This window comes from Nansenia antarctica, assembly GCF_963989245.1.
Source record: "Nansenia antarctica genome assembly, chromosome: 5".
Lineage (NCBI taxonomy): Eukaryota > Metazoa > Chordata > Actinopteri > Argentiniformes > Microstomatidae > Nansenia > Nansenia antarctica.
In genome coordinates this window covers 25,312,865-25,334,153 of record NC_137690.1, presented here as the reverse complement: position 1 = coordinate 25,334,153, position 21,289 = coordinate 25,312,865, and the positions used below count along the sequence as shown (strand labels likewise).

The following is a 21,289-nucleotide window of genomic DNA, read 5'->3' as shown; positions in this document are numbered from 1 at the left end:
AGACGTCATCATGGGGATGAAAGGCCTCCTCCCGGCCTGTGTGGCCGTGGCCGTCCTGCTCCAGCTCTCCAACGCTGGCCTAGTGAAGAAGGTCATCCGCCACCGCAGAGAGACCCTGACGCCCACCACCACCAAGGAGAACATCACCCTGCCCAACCCAGACGCCCCGGTGGTCTTCAACCACGTCTACAACATCAACGTCCCATCCAGCTCCCTCTGCTCCGTAGACCTAGACTCCCCCGGTACCACCGAGGTGAAGCACAAAGCCGCCCCCATGCAGGAGATGCAGGACTCGGAGCACCTGGAACACACGGTGGACGGGGAGAACCAGATCGTCTTCACCCACCGTATCAACATCCCCAAGCAGGCCTGTGGCTGTGACAACCACGGGCCTGACCTGAAGGACCTCCTGAACAGGCTGGAGATGCTGGAGTCAGAGGTGTCCAGCCTGAGGGAGCAATGTGGCAGTGGAGCTGGCTGCTGTGCAGCTCAGGTCACAGGTATAGTAGGCCCTCACTGTTCCTTATTCCACCTATGGAATCATCACAATCATGTTATGACTACATTCATTACAGCGTTACTACTCTACACAGGTAGGGACGATGTCAAATGTTAATACTATCATCCGGTTTGACCGTGTTCCCTCAGGTGAAGTGGCCACCAAGCCCTACTGTAATGGCCGGGGTAACTGGAGCACGGAGACCTGTGGCTGTGTGTGTGAGCCTGGCTGGAAGGGACCGAACTGCACCGAGCCAGAGTGCCCCGACGACTGCCAGGACCAGGGCCGCTGCGTGGACGGCAAGTGCGAGTGCTTCGAGGGCTTCGAAGGGGACGACTGCAGCATGGAGCTGTGCATGGTGGACTGCGGAGACAAGGGCCACTGCATCGACTCGGGATGCGTCTGCGAGGAGGGCTTCATAGGCGAGGACTGCTCTCAGACCAACTGCCTGAACAACTGCCTGGGACGCGGCCAGTGCGTGGACGACGACTGCGTGTGTGACGAGCCCTGGACGGGCTTCGACTGCTCCGAGCTCATCTGCCCCAACGACTGCTACGACCGCGGCCGCTGCGTCAACGGTACATGCTACTGCGACGAGGGCTTCACCGGCGAGGACTGCGGGGAGCTCACCTGCCCCAGCAACTGTAACAACCGGGGGATGTGCGTCAACGGCCAGTGCGTGTGCCAGTCCGGCTACAGCGGAGAGGACTGCTCCAAGCTCACCTGCCCCGGCGATTGTAACGAGAGAGGTCACTGCTTCAACGGAAGGTGTATCTGTGACCCGGGCTTCGAGGGCGAGGACTGCTCCGTCTTGTCCTGCCCGGACAACTGCAACGACAGAGGCCAGTGTGTCAACGGGCAGTGTGTCTGCGAGGCAGGTTTCGAGGGCGACGACTGCGCCGACCGCTCCTGCCCCAACAAATGCCTGAACCGCGGCCGCTGCGTCAACGGACAGTGTGTGTGTAACAAGGGCTTCGCCGGGGAGGACTGCAGCATCAAGACCTGTCCCAACGACTGCAAGGGACGTGGAGAGTGTGTGGACGGCAAGTGCGTGTGCTTCCTCGGCTTCAAAGGCAAGGACTGCAGTGAGCTGACCTGCCCCAACGACTGTCTGAACCGCGGACGCTGTGTGAACGGCCAGTGCGTGTGTAACAAGGGCTTCGCCGGGGACGACTGCAGTGAGAAGACATGTCCCAATAACTGTCTGGACAGAGGCTACTGCGTTGACGGGAAGTGTGTATGCTTCGAGGGATTCACTGGCCAAGACTGCTCTGTGCTCACCTGCCCAGGAGACTGTCTGGACCAGGGGCGCTGTGAGAACGGAGTGTGTGTCTGCGATGAAGGGTTCATTGGAGAAGACTGCTCTGATGGTAAGAGGGGCATCACATTCTGTGTTGTTACTGGGAGGACCATTTGATGGGACATAATTGGTTTATGTTGGCAAATATGTTCTGGAAACATTTACATGTGATGACACTCATTTAAATGTAAATGTTTCTAGCCGCTCAACATTGGTAACATTACTATTAATGAATAATATTGCAGTTGAATGTGTATGTCAAATGGTGAGATACATTTTCCATGGCCATTGGTGTCATGGTGAATTTGTGATTTTATTTATGCAATTATATTTATATAACTGAATAACTTAGATCAGTGAAAAATGTCAACACACACTTGGCCAAGAGTAGACTTCTGAAAATATTTTCACAATGCAGTAGAGTCTGTTAGTCTGTTATACAGGAATTATAGTTAGTATGTGTATTTTCTATGATTCGATATACAGTACCTAACCAAGTTAATGATATTGGGAAGAAAGATTTAGCACATCTCTGCTCACTTTAGAACAGTCGTATTCTCTGTACTGTACCATGTTCCCTAATTGGCTGTGGCTGTCTCTGCAGTCTCTCCTCCCAAGGACCTGACAGTGATTGAGGTGACCCCAGAGACAGTGGACCTCAGCTGGGTGAACGAGATGCAGGTGGCAGAATACCTGGTCACGTACGTGCCCACCGCCCTGGGTGGCTTGGAGCTTGACCTGCGTGTGTCTGGGGACAAGAAGACTGCCACCATCCGGGAGCTGGAGCCAGGTGTGGAGTATCTGATCAGTGTTTATGCCATCCTCAACAACAAGAAGAGTGTCCCTGTCAGCGCCAGGGTGGCCACACGTAAGTCCCCTCATCTCCTTTTATAGGCTCTCCTCCCATGCTGTGGTTCTGATGCAATTTAGTCTATTACAATCTGCTTAAACTTTTAATATCAACAAATTGATATCTGGGATGTGTGAACAGATGTGAACATCTATTGTCAATAATATTGTCATCGAATAACTAATTGCACTTAGTATTTTAGAGTTGTTTAGTGTCCTTGCCCTTGATCTACGCATGGTGGAACCAGTTAGCCATGAATCTAGATGTTTGGGGTCCTGAGGTTAAACGGGTTTGAGGTCCTGAGGTTAGACAGGTTTGGGGTCCTGAGGTTGAGTAAACAGAACATCAAATGTGTCTCCTGTGTTCCCATCCCCTCAGATCTCCCTGAGCCTGAGGGCCTTAAGTTCAAGTCTGTGAGGGAGACCTCTGTGGAGGTGCAGTGGGACCCTCTGGACATCCCCTTTGATAGCTGGAACCTCATCTTCAGAAACACTGTGAGTGAGCCGCTTCATCTCCCATGATGCATTGCATGCATGTTAATGGGTCTCTTTCCGTATTCCATCTGGAGGTTGAATTCTCCAGCCCACAGCCTATCATTATCCCCCATTTTCCTGTGGTAGAAACCATATACGCCCCATGACAGACCCCTATCCAAGCCTCAGTAATTGCCCAATGTGTCTTTGTGAAGCAGGATGAATATGCTGTGGAAAATAGTTTAGCAGAGCTAGTGTGCAAAGACTGTTGTCTCAAAGTCAGCCGTTTATGCGACAAAATATCCCAGGGGGCTGTTCTGTTGACAACTGTGATGAGCGTGTCGCACAGAACGGTCATTGTTTCATTGTCATTATAAATGCTTTTGTTCCCCCTTTTGAAGATGCTTATGTAAACTAGCGAACAATAGTCCTACTGGAACATGGAAGCCACAGTTAATTAATTTGATTCCCTCTAGTCAAAACATCACAAAGCCTAAGTATGGTTTGGCTGTCCCATTCCCTCACCAAACATTATGCCAAAGCAAGTACATAAGGTGGGTAATGATTGATGCTTTTTGGGTGATGGCAGAAAGAGGAGAACGGGGAGATTCTGAACTCTCTGTCCCCGCCCGAGAACACGTTTGAACAGTCGGGGCTGGGACCTGGTCAGGAGTACGAGGTCAAACTGGAGGTGGTGAAGAACAAGACCATCGGACCTCCAGCACGCAAGAATATTGTCACAAGTGAGTACCTGTTATGTATACAGTACTGACTATCTTGTCATTAGTTGACTTATCCTGTCATATGTTGGCACTGATACACATTGGAGAGGGGTGAATGCAGGATTTGATGAATGCCATATGGGCCAATGATTTTCATACTGCAGCATTGTATGATTAATCCCTGAAATAAGATTTGTATTAAATGTTCATAATTCAATCAGTATTACTGGCCAATCCTGCCAATGCTGGTTACGCACAATTAAACAAGTAAATGAAAGCAATATATCAAAATATGGTAAGCTTTACACAGAGACCTGTCAGCCTCAAACATAATCTTTGTATTCATAGCATATGGGAATGAGCCTTAAACCCTTCTTACGCCATTCTGACCGCTGGATATTCTGAAGATAGGATTTCCAGCAACAGAGACTCAAGAGGCAGCTTAAAGCCATCAAACTTAAATACAAAAACACATTGTCACCTTGATAGCAGGCACAGATTCAACTCTCTCTAGGGATCAGTCTCTTGGATATCCACTCTGCGGCTCAGACTGAGAAGAAATCTTGACGTGCCAACTTTGAGTGATTAGCTCATTTCGTTTCATTGCATCATTTACCAGAGGTAGTAAAACGGCATCCCAACCCCCCCCAGCATGGTTAACCGTTATGAGAAAAATCACATCTCCATCAGTCTGTGGCTATAAAGGCTAATGGCTTGTATCAGTGCGAAGTACTTGGGGTTTGGGATCAATATAAAGCCAGTTTTGGGCTTGAAACTTGACTTCACCTGCCAGCTTGGCTGCTTTTACCAGCCAAGCTATTTTTAGGTGGCTCAAGGGTAGGGACAAATACTGCACACCAGACCATTCAATTCTCTGAGAATGTATTATTTCAAGAATAAGGTTTTGCAGAAACATTCCAAGCCTGAAATATGATCGTTACACTGTTAGCTTTCACCCCTGTGAGATTTCTGTTTCAACAAATCTGAATAAAGCGATTCCAATATGTAGAGCGATGTCCATGCAGCAACTTTTATTGCCTTCTCTCCATCCCATGCTAGGTCAAGCTTACTCTGCTTATTTTATGGTTAGAGAATGGCCAACGCAATGCCAGAGTAAACACGACGTTGCAAGGAAAACCCATTAGTTACCTGACATTTCACTCTCAGGCAGCCCGCTTCCTCTTCAGGATCGGAGCACAGTTTGTAAATTATAGTGTTGACTGAGACTATAAGACGACCATTTCTGTTTGGAAGTCTAGGGAGTTGTTGAACGCATGGAACCTGAGCACCATGCTGTGGGGTGTTAAACACAAACACATACTGTCGCACGACAGCGCTGGGATTATAGGGTCCCCAGATCTCCATGTCACTCAAGGCCTCTTCATGCCTGCCATTACATAGGCTTGTGCCAAATGCTATAGGATTTGCATTCTAGGGAACTAATTGCATGAAGTAAACCCCTCTCCTCCCCACAAGCCATGTGTGGGAGACACCACTCAGGCTCACAGGAGATCTCCTCTCAGGAGACAATCACAACACCAGAAAGTCACACATGCAGCTTCGTCGTTGGGGGCAAATCTGTGTTAAGCTCCAATTTCCGTTTTATCTGTCTTCTGCAGAGTGTCGACTGTCCCCGAAGTTATTGCTGCATGTGACAAATCAATTCCACCTGCGGAAAGTGCCTTTCATGCTTTGGGGATTTGATCTGTAATTACAAGAAAAACCTTATGAATACAAGAATATGTCATATTATTATTTCCACTATTAGTTGCAAGCAAGTTGTGTTCTCAGTGAGGTATTTATTCCTATGTCTCCCTCCTCTCCCTTCCTCATCCTCCTCTTCCTCCTCCTCCTCCTCCTCCTCCCCCAGTGATCGATGCTCCCAGCCAGTTGGATGTGCGTGATGTCACAGACACAACAGCTCTAGTCACATGGTTCCAGCCCGTGGCCCAGGTGGATGGTGTGAGTGTGTCGTTTGGGCCTAGCTCAGACCCCTCACACAGGAACATGGTGAATCTGTCCTTCTCAGACACCCAGCACCATCTGGGCAGCCTCTACCCCGACACTGAGTATGAGGTATCACTGATGGCCAGGAGAGGAGAGATGACCAGCGTGCCTGTTTATGAAAACTTCCTCACAGGTACAGTAAGACAAGGGACGAGCCCGTCTTTCACACAGCGCATTGTCAAAACTCGGGATGATTTGTGACAACAACTGGTGAAAGTTGGCAACCAATCAAAATGTTCTGACTTTTATTCTGAAAAATGCGTTGTTGAATATCAATGACACACTCGCTAGTCAAGCCAAAACGTTGTAATGCAATGGATTCGGTGAGTAATCCCCACTACTCTACACTAACTAGGTAGTAGTGGGGATTACTCACCGAATCCATTGCATTGCAATGTTTTGGCTTGACTAGCGAGTGTGTCATTGATATTCAACAACGCTGAAATGTATTTACATTTTTCAGAATAAAGGTCAGAGCGGTCCGCCGGTTGGCGACTTGTTCCCGGTTTCACCAGCTGCTGTCACATTTCTTCCCTGTTTGCCGGGTCGTTGAACCAATTACCTATACAAACCAGTGCTTCAAATCATTTGCACAGACGTATGATCAACTGTGCATCATTTAGATTCAGAAAGAACATATTTTGAACCTCTATGAAATTGTCCGCCATCTTTAACGGGTTGGGTAAACTAATACAAAGTTGTAAACAGCAGTGTGGTCTGTGCTCAATTGGGGGTCTGGACCACACAGTGTACTGTGTGTTTATGATGTGTGACTGGACGTCTTCCAGACCTGGATGCCCCACGGGACCTGCAGGCGGTGGAGCTGACAGACGAGAGCATCACTCTGGAGTGGAGGAACAGCCAGGCCAAAGTAGACAACTACCGCATCAAATACGGACCCCTCTCTGGAGGAGACCACGGAGAGCTGCTGTTCCCCACAGGGCCCCTGGACACCACCCAGGCCAAGATCACTGGTAAGACTGCTGTCTCTGGTTCTAGTTATTTACCTCTCAACACAGGAAGTGGACAGTGATTTAGATACATCTTAAAGCAATTTTCACCCGTTTGGGGGTTTTGCGGGTTAACATTAGAACATTTAGATCATTAATTTTCAAGAACAACTGTTTAGTTATTAAAAAACTGGGCCCTTTTCAATATGAAAAACTTTACAACAACCACACAGTCTTTGAGAGAGTGAATGGACATTATTCAGTGTAAACTGTTTTTTTTTTCCGCTGCCAATCCCACCAAGTGTTTGTGGTACTCCCTCCCAATTGTTAGTATCAAATTCAATGCACTTATTTCCAAATGGGCTTCTTTGTTTTTGTGTCGTGAAACGTTCGGCCGACCACAAAAGCCCCCACTTTATAAGAAAACAGCCTGAGGCAGTTTGCATTCAGTCCTTAAATGGAATAACACTGCCGCTTGTTTCAATGTGAGATCCTGGTCAAACAAGAAAAGCAGGGCCTTTTTCATCTCCATGCACCGCTCCCATTATGCGGCCATGCTTTGAGGCAGACGCGTTTTTATTTTTTTTTGAAACCATGCGCCGCTGCATGGAAGGATTAGCCACCCTGAGAAAAAAAAAAAAGGGTATCAACGGGTAATAGTGTCTTTGTCTGGCCCCATTCTTTGTCCTTGGGAGGCCCATCCCCAGTACATAAGGCAGGGTGTCTATTCAGCTAATGTCCTCCTCAGCTCCACACACACCTCAGCAGTTTTTTCACACAGTTATTATCTGTAATTGCCTTCACGCTTGTGATTTTATTGATAATGAGTTTCCTCTGCATTAGGTGTAATTTCATGCTGCAAGACTCCTGTGTGGTGACCTCTGTGGGAGTTAATAAAGGAATTAAAGGCATTTGGACTGAGAGCCCTTAATTGTCAGGCTAAGGGGATCTCAGAGCCTCTTGTATCACAGCAAATGTTGTTTCAGCCCTGTAGAGAGGCCTCCCCCAATACATCAGCGCAAATACAAAATAGAGCTTCCAGAATGAAGAGGCTTTGAGTTTTAAACGCAATTATTCTTCATGCAATTACGCCCTTCAAGAGCTGCAGTCTTTCCCATTGTTATTGAAGCAATTAGCTGCAAACAGCTGGGAGTTTTATCCATTCAAAACTCTTCTTTTTTTTCTCTCCAGGAAATAAATACATCTGTAAATTCACATGAACACACAAACAACGGTGTTCCTGTCGCATTGCTAGGTATTTAATGCGGTCTGATGTTTGTTGTCCTTCTGTCCCTCTGCTCTGAAGGTCTGAGACCTGGGACCGAGTACGGAATGGGCGTCACCGCAGTGAAGGGTGAACGTGAGAGCCTACCTACTACCACCAACACTGTGACTGGTGAGATGCATTACAGTATATCACATCATTATTCACGGTCATCGTTTTAGCAATAACAGATTCTTACAAGCACTCCCACGATGTTCCTACAACCCACTGCCCACACGTAGCCTACAGCATACACTAGAATGACACTACTACATTCAGACTCCCCTGTGTTGTTAGCTGAACCATCTTACGGTACGTCCCTGCAGCCCTAGACGCTCCTAAGGACCTGGACGTGGCTGAGGTGACTGAGACCACCATGAGACTGGTATGGGTGAAGCCTGTGGCCAAGATCGACATCTACAGGCTGGTTTACGTGTCAGCTGACGGACGCAAGGCAGAGGCGGTGGTCCAGGGCGGTGCTCTGACGCACACCCTGAGGAACCTGATGCCCGGCATGCTCTATACCATCACCCTGACCGCAGAGAGGGGCCGCAAGCAGAGCAACCCTGCCACCATCTCTGCACCCACAGGTCAGTTTTGGGCACCACATCCGCTCCGTATAAGCTTTTGAAACTGTGTTTACTGTACTTGGTACACTGGTTCACTTACAGGTTTAGCTATTAACATGCTAATCTCAAAAGACAGGGATTTACTTATACGCTTCATCCTTGTTGGCTGAAATATTACAGTACAGTACGGGTCTGAAAGAGGTTCTTTCAGGCTCTGAGTTTTTGACTGTAATTCGTGAGGTTTTGTACTGTTGAGCCTCCAGCCTTTTCCTCATTAACCATAGATTCATTTTTGCTCTGCAGCCTTGCAGCCAAACCTAAGGAATGAATCGAAGTCATTGTTAGGGCTTTTCTTAAGTCTCTCTGTCTGTTTCCTCTGTGAGTCTTTCATTTGGGACATGTGGGTTTATTTTACTTTTTTTTTCAGAAACAAGGAAAGACAAATAAGATGATTGTGACATTTAGTAGCTCCTGTGGTCAGTGTGCTTCCAAGCCAAACATTTCAAGAGCAAGTCTTTCAGTTATGTAATGAGTTGCCCATTAAGTGCATGGCTATAGGCAATATTGATATGGCATGAGGGAAACGCTGGTATGTCTCAGAATAACTGTCTTTTGTTGGATTGATATTGTGTGTCCCATACTGCCAAAGGTGAAGAATAGAGGCAGTATAAATGTGTGTGCGTGCATGCATGCGTGCATGCATATTATGTGTGTGTGTGTGTGTGTGTGTGTGTGTGTGTATGCTCAATACAAAGCTCATTCATGTGATAATTGTTGGAGTGAGCCCACTCCCCTCTGGTTTTGTGCGATTTGACCACGATGAACTGTGGGGCTGCCAGATAAAAGGCCACATGCTGGGCCCCCTGTTACAACATTGTCTCCCAGATCACCACTCCCCCTAATCCGCCGCGTTCGAATCTCCAAGCTTTATCGTCCCCAGACACGTAGTGCAAACACAGTGCACACGTTTACAGGGATATAATGGGATTGGAGAGGAGGGGGGTGGGGGTGGGGGTGGGCGCACCCCAGGTCTGGGCTTTACTTGTGTTTGACAATCATGAGGCGTTGAAAGGATTACAAGAATTTGAGTTCAAGTGTTTGGAGGCCCACTGGAGTGAGCCGATGAGAGGTACTATACTGTACCTCCGGAGGAATAAAGGTGGCTCTAAATTCTAGCGCTGTTTCTAATGCAGTACAAGTAAAGTTATTGAAGTGACTTCAAGGTGACACATCCGCCCGTCAGACATTTGTTGTTGATACAGGGAAATTAGGAGACAAAACCCCAAGGATTATCATAATTTAAGATAATCAGCAGATTCAGAGAGTCGTAGAGTTGTGGGGAGCCTTTGTGTAAACGGAAGGCTCAGGGACAATGAGAGAGAACAGTTTGAATGATAATATCTTGAGCAATAGTCAAAGGAGTCTATAACCAGATGTGAATAATAGAATGAACAGATCTCTTGTTTCACCAATGCCACATGCATGTAGAATATGAAAACAAGGTCAAAGACCCTTGTGCTAGTATTCTCTGAGTGGTTTCACATACCTCACAAATTATTCACTAAATATGTTCAGATTCAATTTGAAAAATGTGAAAAATATTAAATATGAGGAAACATTGCATGGAAAATTGCTCCTCCAATTTGAGAAATGGAGCAAAAAGCATGACCAGAAGATGCCCTTAATGTATTTGAGATGATCTTTCATAATTTATCTCATACCATCTCCATCTGCATCTCCATCTCCATCTCCATCTCCATCTCCATCTGCATGTGCTGAAAACCAGACCAGAGACCAATACTTGTCTATCATGGCTAATAATGGGAGAAGAGTGACTGCATATTCATATTCATTTTCAACAGTTCTTAACAGTTTAGCAACATTTCTCTGTCAAGTAACTATTCATGAAGCCCACACTACAAGACACTGAACATAGCATGAAGCTACAGTACACATAATATTTATATGGTTCTCTACTCCCATTTCAGCTTTCATAAGCAACGGCCAAGGCTGGTTGCCAGCAAAAGGTCATTCCCATCCTCATTGTCTTCCATTCCATGTTCTCTCTATTTTCCTCTCCACTCCACTGTGGAATGAAAAGAGGATAATGGTAGCCTTGACGTTCGCTTTGCCTCTCACTCATGAATGCTGACACCGCAACATGGTGTTGAATTATAGGGTAGGCTGCACTGCACTGCATGGCTTCTTCATGTGTTTGAAGTGGACTGTGTGTACTTCTGCTCACGTGGACTACACTGGACCTTCAAAGATTAATGGCTCCTTTGGGACCATTAATGCGCAAGCTGTTTCCGGCAAGTCTAATTCAGGTGCACGGAAGATTTGACTGTTCCCCGCATTGAAGCGGTGGTAGTAGCTATACGCTATCGCTAACAAGTGTATTATGATGTATTAACATGGTGGTCTTTGTAGTGGTAATGCAGGGATATTTCCCTCCACACACACAGAGAAGGTATTCTTTCATTTCCTGGTCTATCGAGATGTGATTGAAATACAAATGAGAGATTGAAATACAAATCAGGCCATTGTTTCAATTGTTTCATTGTTGCCAACAGTTTTACTAACCTCTTTTCAACAATAATGTTGCCTTATTATGTCTTATGGTGTTATGGAATCTTCATGTTTTCTTTGCTCTTCTAATGATTTCTCCCATACTGTCTTAAATGCTGTATTTTGATTGATTCCAAATGTTCTTGTGTTTGTCATTGTTGGTCTACTGTGTCAATAATGAGGAGGGCACGTCTCTGAGAGAAGACCGGCCGTTTCCCAAGCCTTTGTTCTATGTATGTGAATAATGCACGTAACGTTGTCTTGATGTGTTTGTCATCCAGAGGAGGAGAAGCCCGAGGTGGGCAATGTCACAGTGTCCGACGTGTCGTGGGACAGCTTCCTCCTCTCCTGGCACACCGAGGAGGGGGCCTTTGAGGGCTTTCTGGTAGAGATTACAGACGCAGAGGCAGGGGTAGAGTGGCAGAACCACACCATGCCAGCCGATGCCCAGAGCCTGGGTATCGTAGGCCTCTCTCCCAGCACCTGGTACAGGGTCAGTCTGTACGGGGTGTACAGAGGGTCTCTCTTAGAGCCTGTCTTTGCAGACACCATCACAGGTAGCCCTGCACAAGTCAGCCGCAAACCTTTCTGTCTCACTCTTCTTTAAAGCTCCCTTCTTTTGACAGCTCATTCCTCTGGGCAGAGGGTCGTTCTATCCTGTCGACAACACCCTGTCTCTATTGTACAGTACATACAGTACACACCCCACACCCTTCATGGCTACACCAATAGCATTCGACTACTAATCTCTTTTCAAAAACAACTTCACTGTCTTATGACAAAAAGGTACCAGTCCAGCCATTGTGGTAGTTCATCGGTCGCTAGTTTTTTCCGAAATACAGCGCCTCGTCACCAAACAATGTATCCAATATATGCCCATGTTTCTCTTTGATGAGGCAGTGAAAAACAAACAAACACTCCAGACAGACAGTACCACCCAGGCAACACCCATTCTTTTTTTCATCGGGCCCGCGGATCCCTGTTTGATCCCACCTGAAAGGCCGGCCTGCCTGTCGGGACGTGTCCACAGCACCTGGACTGTGGTCTGAACCAGTGTGTCTGATCTGTGAGCAGGTCCACCAGGTGCACTGATGTCCTCCCACACAACCAATCATAGTCATTATCAACCATTGACATTCTGCAAATTACAATATGGTGTCGTGACAATTTACCCTCCCCCAAAAAAATATCCCCTGAAATAGTGATTTGACCTAAAGCTAAAATATAGCATGTATGTAGAATGAAATAGTTTAAGCAATGTAGCCTATTGACATTAAGACTTATTTATTATTATTATTATTATTATTATTATTATTTAGGTAATCAATGTTTCACTCATCTGTTGTGTTGTTTTGGAATTTGTGTGACTTGTCTTAGCCATCTGTTTTGACACCATAATGCACTGTAACACAGTAATGAACTCAGCCACTGCATGCTTCTGTTATTATTTAGAGAGAGTAATACCTGTTATTTCAGACCAGTTAGCCCCATGCTACCGCCTACTCGCTCTCCAACACACCCAGACACACATAGCTTTAGTCTTTTGAGGTCTTCCTTCACCTTGCTAAAAATGGCCTCTGTTTTCTGTTTTTACCTCCTTACATCCACTGTGTATGATATATTTAAATCATGACAGAGGGTGTGTCTCATCTAGTCGTTTAGATTTGTTTTATTGAAACGTCATTGTAGGTTTTTGTTTTGAATTATTATCTAGAAACCATTTGAAAATGGTCATGATATGGAAAAAAAACGGGATAGTATCATTATCATCATTATCGTTTAGTAGCATGAACAGCAGTCATCATGACATATCACAGCTCAGCGTTCCCCTTGTAAACATTCGACAAATGGACGGAGGCTCGATGGATTGACAGAGGGAAAACCCTGAGGAGCTTTTGTCACTTTGTGTGAGGGCTCTTTTCTGTATGCACCCCCAGTCCCCCGTCCTAGACTGATCCTCATTCTCATGCTGGCATTGCCCCTCTGTCCTGGGGTTGGGGCTGCAGAGGCTGCAGGGTCCACGCTGAATATGGGCACACACTCAAGTCTGCCTATTGTCTGCATGCTAATGGCTAGGGAAACCAGCCCAACATTTATATTAGCACCACTTCATCCATCAAACAGAGAACTATCCATACAAACATCCTCTGTCTGTATTGCTCGATACATTGATGGAATCTAGGCCTATAGTTCACCACACTGTCAAGAAAATGCTGCATTAAGAATGAGTAGTCCAGAAGATGGATGGGGATTAGGCTTGAAATAACAAGGATGGTACTGCGCCGTTAAACTTCTGCACGCTTCTAATGCCGGATGACTCCCCACAGAGATGCAATACCTGTCAAAAGACTAGCTCAGTTGAAATGTACATCAACACAAGCCTGGCTCTGAGTTCATCACCCCGCTACTGGGACTGGGAATGCTCGCAGAAACCTCTTTCAGCAGGTTAGCTGGCGCCTTGTACCCCCTCCAATAACAAGCAACCCTTTGTCAGTGTGGATTGTGTTCCCTAAAGTCTGAGTTTATGGGGGGTGTGGGGGTGTGGGGGTGTGGGGGGGGTGGGGGTCAGTCAGTGGCGACCACATGTTAGCACTCCTGATGGATCTGGCTCTCCCTCTCCTCTCTGACTGGCCAACTACAGGCAGCCTCGCTGCTAATGAAGAGTGACAGCTCCCCGGGATTTGTCTGCTCTGGTTCTCATTTCCACCACTTCTGCTTCTCACAACAAATGCCTTGTGCGTTTCACGTCAGCCAAAATCCAATCAGGAAAAAGAAGGGGATAACATTGGTTCAGGACCTCGAGAACCTTGGTGAAGTGTTTTAATGAGTTACGCATAATATACTATAGTATATATCCACTATATCTAGACAAGGCTGCATTGAGTCCACCAGGATATGTCCAACTATCTACTATATTCTAGCTACTTTAACAAAAAAACACTCGGGCCCATCTCTCTATCTGCACTGCTGTTGTTCAGGAAGCGTCTCTTCCTAATGAGCAGACATCCCCTGCTGCAGCGCATTTCCTCCAACAGCTGTAGACTCCTGCTGTCTCAGCTTCTCTTCCCCTGCCATTATTAGCTCCTGCTAATGACTAGTTAACGCAGCTAGCTTTTACAAGACCCCTCTATACACAGTCCCATCTGTACAGATGTAGGTACAGACGTGAACACATGTAGTCAACTGCGTATTCACACTGCCTCTTTTTGACATCACTTGTCTGGAAGGCGCATGTCATTCGCATCAATGTACTATTGAATCAATGGTGAATATAGGCTTGTTTGCACTGACCGCTTGACAGCGATGACAGCTTCAGTAGACTGACGCTTGTGTTATCTAATTCCCTCAGATTTGCATTGGTTGGCATTGCCAATGAATAACATCACTGCGCTGTCACTGCGCAAAGCAAGTGTATGGTTTTACTTTCAGAACTCACCACAGTGGCTGTGATAGGCACACACTCTAAGTAAATGCTTTTCTACAGCACCAGTGATGGCTATGTCAGAGACAGAGGACACGATTGGGTTAGACTGTAATTACCTGAGCAATTGGGCAAACATCAACTGGTCCTCTACTCAACAAGAGGCACTGTAATGGCTTTGATCGAGTGCTATAAACACCAAAGATACCTGACACAGTCAACACTGGTGAAACACCCTGTCAACACCAATATATCCCCACCTATATTTTCCTTTTTCTACGGATGGAGTAAGTAACCACTATTTACTCCCCTGTTTTGTGAACCTACTGATGTGGTAATGGGTTTAATCCAAAACAATATTGTTGTAATATCTGCTTACAGTATGACTACTGGGGCACACAATATGCAATATAACCCATTGTCTTTTCTTCTGCAATCTTCATAAAATCTTAAAGTACTGTTGAGGTCCTCTTAGGAAGAAAACACCTGTATTGTCTTGTCACTCAGAGGCTGAGCCGGAAGTGGAAGATCTCTTGGTCTCAGACACCACCTCAGAGAGCTTTAAGCTGACCTGGACAGCTGAAGAGGACATCTTTGATACTTTTGTGATAATGATCCGTGACACTGGCGCCCTCGCTCAACCGCAAGAGGTTGTCATGGCCGGCGACGAGAGAGCAACAGTCGTTAGTGAGCTCGTTGAGGACACTGAGTACGCAATCGAGCTGTTTGGGCTCATTTCGGGACGACGCTCCCAATCTATTTCCGGGACGGAAAGAACAGGTACACTGTGTTGCATCACACCGGCAATGGTCTAAGACTGGTGATTTGAGAATGATATGAATCTACTTCACTGTCATCTTTTGTTTCTTTCAATGTCAAATGTATTTATGTTTCTCTCTTGATGTTGTCAAGTTTTGTTCCTACGATAACAGCATGAAAACACAGTCAAGAAGATCAATGTTCTAACAATTACCTTTAAAATCTTCATCCCTGCAGTCCATAACATTTGCTAACCTCATAACAAAGCGATAATATTTGTTCAAGGCACTGAAGGCTGCACTGTGGTCAAATTGGCATTGTTATCTTTGGAAATGTAGGTTAATGAGCCTATTTAATGTAGGATCCCATTATAAATTGTTGATGAAGGCCATCTCAGGCTGCCTTGTGTGTCTTGTCAGCATCTGTGTGTGATGTCTTATCTTGGTTTCTTATCACAACCCTGTCTGTCTGTTGAGTGTCTCATCATCTTCCTGTCTCTCTGTCAGCACTCCTGAGTGGTTCCAGTGGAATCAGCCACCAGCTCTCTCATCTAAAACCAGACCCAGTATCTCTGAACACTGTCGGTGTATACACTCAGCGCCTGACAGCACTGCCATTTACCCGTGTCCAGAGAACTGCTCAGGAGATTTTACTCGACTCTTCATGTTTCTCTTTTTCCTGTTTTGTCCATGGGTTGTCCCCCCGCTCTCTATAAGGGGGACGTTGTCTGTGTCTTTGGTTGTCCCCTGTCTTCCCTAGGGGTATGGCTTTCCGTATGGCTTTCCTCTTGGGTCCGATGGGCGCATGTTTCACTTTTGTGTTCTTGGAATGGGGGCAAGTTAATCTCCCTAGGTCTGTCACGCAAGATACTGTGGCTGAGCACTGACGACAGATGCCGGCAGCCCTGGCCCTCTTTGTCTCAGTCTGTCTCCCTTTCTTTACTTTAGCCGGAGATTTTCAATGGCGTATCTGCTCTCAAATAACAACAAAAAAGAAGAAAAAAGAAGGGCTCTAACTGTTTTCTTCCAGAAAACTCACAATATCGTTTACTGTTACTCATATATGACATATCTAGAATGTTTCTAGAATCTGTTCATTCATTACAGGTCATTTAAAGGATGTTCACTAATGTTCACTAGTTTCTAACGACCTACCTTTTTACCTGTGTGTATTATCTGGTCATTTGTTCATTATTATTGTTATTCTACGACAGGTCTCGGCACTCCCAAGGGCATTCGTTTCTCTGACGTGACTGATACGTCTGCTACCGTTCACTGGACGGTGGCCAGAGCTCGGGTGGACAGCTACCGCATCACCTACGTGCCCGCTCAGGGAGGTGAGTGTCCAAGTACTGACGCATACAGAGACTGCAGGCCAAAGTGAACACATTGGCATGTTGTGTGGTAGTGTTCACCTTACAGGAAAATATATTTAGTTTTCTTTGGGTCTCATTTTATTTTATTGACTTTATTCAATATTTTATTTTATTATTTATCTCTCCAGGGATCATCCATTCTGTCTAATTCTATGTTAGTCTTATTCTGCCCTCTGGTGGCAGTTCTTTTCCCAAAACGGGATGATTTAGAGAAATAATGCAACACAGCTTTGATGTGCTGCTGTTTATTTCAAAATGTTAAATACATGATCGGTTTTATTGATTATAAGCACATAGCGTCGGGTGTCTGACGTACCTTGTCTTCATGGTTGTGTGTGTGTGTGTGTGTGTGTGTGTGTGTGTGTGTGTGTGTGTGTGTGTGTGTGTGTGTGTGTGTGTGTGTGTGTGTGTGCAGGCAGTCCTAAGACTGTGACTGTGGATGGAACTGCGTCTCAGACTGTGCTGCCCAACCTGACCCCCGGAGTGACCTATCAGGTGACTGTCATCGCTGTGAAGGGTCAGAAGGAGAGTGAGCCTGGATCAGACAGTGTCACCACAGGTCAGGTTCACACCCACCCATACTGGAACACATGCATACACTTCACACACTGTCTGGGATTTCTCTTTTTTTAATGTTCTGTTAACTGTGGCAATCAGGTTAAAATGCACAGTCTTTGAAAGCTGAGCATTCAGGCCTTTGAAGCAGTTTATGTACAGTAATGGAGTGCCTGGCCTGGGGTGAAGAGGGCTCATGTTTCCTTACAGAAGCGGACAATGGCTTTGTCCATGGGGAGGTGTTTGATGTAGTACCACACTAACTGTGTTGTTTCCGTGTGTGTGTATGTATGTGTGTGTGTGTGTGTGTGTGTGTGTGTGTGTGTTTTATGACAGCTTTGGACAAGCCCCGTGGCCTGACTGCCATGAATATCACAGACACTGAGACTCTGCTGCTCTGGCAGCCTGCTATCGCCACTGTAGACGGTTATGTCATCACCTACAGCGCAGACACAGGTAAGGTGTCATACACACACACACACACACACACACACACACACTGGTGGATCACAGTGTGTGATGATGTTTCCATTTGGATGTACATTACAAGGGATTACATGAGGAGGCATTATGCTGATCTAGCCTCTCTCTCTCTCTCTCTCTCTCTCTCTCTCTCTCTCTCTCTGTGTGTGTGTGTGTGTGTGTGTGTGTGTGTCTTGTGTGCAGTGGCCCCAGTGATGGAGCGAGTGTCTGGGAACGTTGTGGAGTTTGAGATGAGCTCCCTCACCCCCGCCACTCACTACACCGTCAAGGTCTACGCCGTCCGAGAGGCCGCCAAGAGCGCAGCCACCACGACAGACTTCACCACTGGTGAGTGGCCCGGAACATTCCCTCCTCCACTTTACTGCACCTCTATGGGCAAGAGATCACTCCTGATTACCCCCATGACATGGTTTCAGTACCAAATAGAAAAGAAGAGAGCGCACACCGCAGAAAATGTAAGCGAGGTGCTGGCAACGGGACAAAATCCAATTAAAAGAAATAAAAGCCGCACACTCAAGTACCAGATGCAACAAAATGTGGTTTAATAGGACAACAGGTTTTGGCCGTAGCCTTTGTCAAGTCTTAAATGGTTTCAGTACCAACCAATGTCATAAAAAAATAAAAAGTCTCAATATCAATATCATTGTGGTTCAATAACGGGGAATGTTATTTTTACAGTTCCAAACCTACAGATGTCCAAACTCTAACCTCTCAGGTTCTCTACTACATTTGCAGCCTCCACGTTACATCCTGTTTTCCCAGTACTCCCCTCAGAGCCTTGCGTCTTCTCTGTGTCCTTAGATGTGGACGCCCCTCAGGACCTGGCCGCCAGTAACATCCTGACCGAGAGCGCCATGCTGACCTGGAAGGCCCCGCGGGCCGACATCACCGGCTACATCCTCAGCTTTGAGTCAGCTGACGGCACCGTCAGGGTAAGCCCACGCCTGCCAAGCTGAGCCTCCGTCTCCTTTTCTGTCTGATGTTAGCTACGGTACATTCCCATTCCTCTCTCAGATGGCTTTTTAGTCATGTCACCAAATGGCCGTATGATAAATTAGATTAGATCAGAATTACTTTCTTTTTCTTGAAGGAACTTAGTTTAGGCCTACATTACTAGGGTTTAATATAAAAAAATGAATTCCTGGTATGTAATTTGACCCCTGTGTTTGGCGTCTTCACCCAGGAAGTGGTCCTGAGCCCCACAGCCACCTCCTATAACATGGTCCAGCTGAGTGCCTCTACTGAGTATTCGGTGAGACTGCAGGCCATCGCTGGCCCTAAAAGGAGCCGTCTGATCTCCACCATCTTCACCACCAGTGAGTGCAGAGCTATTCTACCATTATACATGCCTTTTGTCCACCCCCTACAGGGGAAATCTCTCTTTATCGCCCTGGATAGGCAGCTGGTGTTGTTCAGTGACTAATCCAGTGTGTGTGTGTGTGTGTGTAGTTGGCGTGCTATACAAATACCCCAGGGACTGCGCCCAGGCCTTGCTGAATGGAGACACCACGTCTGGGCTGTATACCATCTACCTAGCTGGAGATGAGAGCCAGCCCATCCAGGTGTACTGTGACATGACTACAGATGGAGGTGGCTGGATTGTAAGTCACTGGACAATATCTACAACCCAACTAACTCTGCAGCTTATTGACTCGTTTAGATGTAATGGACTTTTTATTAGTTGGATTCAAGACTGAATGGCCTGTTTTTTTGCCCCTCCGACCCCCCCACCCCCCCTGCAGATCTTTGTCAGGCGCCAGAGTGGTAAACTGGAGTTCTTCCGCAACTGGAGGAACTACACTGCTGGTTTTGGTGACATGAACGACGAATTCTGGCTCGGTATATATGCTCTCAATGATAATATCAGTTTCACATCATTGGTGTTGTTACGTATCACCATCAAATACTGTCAATAGGGTCTCCTGAACGCCGATATTGAACACACCTGTCACCTTTGTCCCCAGGTCTGTCGAACCTTCACAAGATCACGGCGGCAGGGCAGTATGAGCTGCGTGTGGACCTCAGAGACAAGGGGGAGACAGCCTATGCCCAGTACGACAAGTTCTCTATCACCGAGCCCCGCAGTCGCTACAAGGTACACGTCGGAGGCTACAGTGGTACCGCAGGTGAGTTCTGGCTTCTCTAAAGCTAACCGAGAACAAGCTATTGATTCGATTTCTAGCTATTTTAATTCTTCTAAGAAGTAATGTAAAGCAAAGGCCTATTCGTGTGAGCGTGAGATGTGAGCATGGATGCGAAGCAGCCTTTTCCTGAAGCCTCTCTCTCTGGCGCTCCCTGCAGGTGATTCTATGACCTACCACCACGGTCGTCCATTCTCAACCTACGACCATGATAATGACATCGCTGTCACCAACTGTGCCCTATCCTACAAGGGTGCCTTCTGGTATAAGAACTGCCATCGTGTCAACCTTATGGGACGATATGGAGATAATAGTCACAGCAAGGTACCGTCACGTATACAAATACTATATATATATATATATATATATATGTTTTCCATATTCAGATTTGCATTGTCATATGTATGAATATGAATGACATTAGTCCTAAATGTCAACATCTTACTGTGTATTATTGTGCTGGGTTCTTCAGGGAGTCAACTGGTTCCACTGGAAAGGCCATGAGCATTCAATCGAGTTTGCTGAGATGAAGATCCGGCCATCCAACTTCAGGAACTTTGAGGGAAGGAGGAAACGATCATAAACCATCGCCGCACTCACTCCGCCCCTCCCCCCCCCCCCCCTCCCCCTGATCCCTGCTCTTTCCTCTGCCCCTGCTGATCCCACACACCCCCTGCAGCTACCAAAGCCACTGCCAAGAGCCCAGCCGCCTCGAACCTACACCCCTCCTCCTGTTCACTCACAGAAAATAAGCACTTCTATACTCCAACCGATCAACTATACATCCCACAGACCCACCCCCCTCCAGGTTGTGAGCAGTAGAAATACTGTCAATGCCAAATTGATGTGGATAAATGGACTTTGGCCACAAAAAAACACACAAAAAACCCACACAGAATCTACACACACCAAAGAGAGAACACTCTATGAAACCCAAGTATAAAGCATTTTTCTTGGCACTCCCACATGAAAGCACTAGCGGAGGGGTGCATTCGAGTCTGGCCTGGGGCATTAACATGTAGAATACTGATGTGTTCCATCTCTGCAGTATGTCCCAACCAGCCACCGTAGTTCATTAGGGTTTTTGCAGAGAGGGTAGGCTATTTACATGTGGTCTTGTTAGATGTCAGGGCCTCTTCTTCACTAATACTGGTAACCTCTAAACTGGATGATAGAAATGCTATGCTTTGAATAAAACGTGAACAGCAAGCATAAGCATACAGTATATCTGGATTGAAATGATCGAATCAGAAAGGGTTTTCTTCATAAAGCCACGCGACTCATTCAAATGTATATGTTCAGTGGAAAGTCCTTTTTATCTTGTCATTCATTTGTCTTTGTGTGACTTATCCT

The 21,289-nt window shown here is 46.4% G+C and overlaps 1 protein-coding gene across 2 annotated transcripts; it reads left to right on the top strand.

Annotated features, from left to right (window-relative positions):
- Window positions 1-10: 10 nt before the first annotated feature.
- On the top strand, window positions 11-20,519 carry tncb (tenascin Cb; the record flags this gene model as incomplete). Of its 2 annotated transcripts, XM_080532793.1 has the most annotated exons (22): window positions 11-500; window positions 649-1,869; window positions 2,404-2,667; window positions 3,028-3,143; window positions 3,712-3,865; window positions 5,715-5,984; window positions 6,640-6,825; window positions 8,108-8,197; window positions 8,392-8,655; window positions 11,484-11,759; window positions 15,131-15,403; window positions 16,596-16,722; window positions 17,177-17,316; window positions 17,649-17,768; window positions 17,979-18,122; window positions 18,597-18,727; window positions 18,979-19,111; window positions 19,245-19,396; window positions 19,538-19,634; window positions 19,760-19,921; window positions 20,097-20,260; window positions 20,409-20,519. In XM_080532793.1, the coding sequence occupies 22 exons, from the start codon at window positions 11-13 to the stop codon at window positions 20,517-20,519; spliced, it is 5,085 nt and encodes a 1,694-aa protein (XP_080388919.1). The 2 variants fall into 2 exon arrangements, with proteins under 2 accessions (XP_080388919.1, XP_080388920.1); XM_080532794.1 differs by lacking the exon at window positions 15,131-15,403.
- Between the last annotated feature and the right edge of the window lie 770 nt (window positions 20,520-21,289).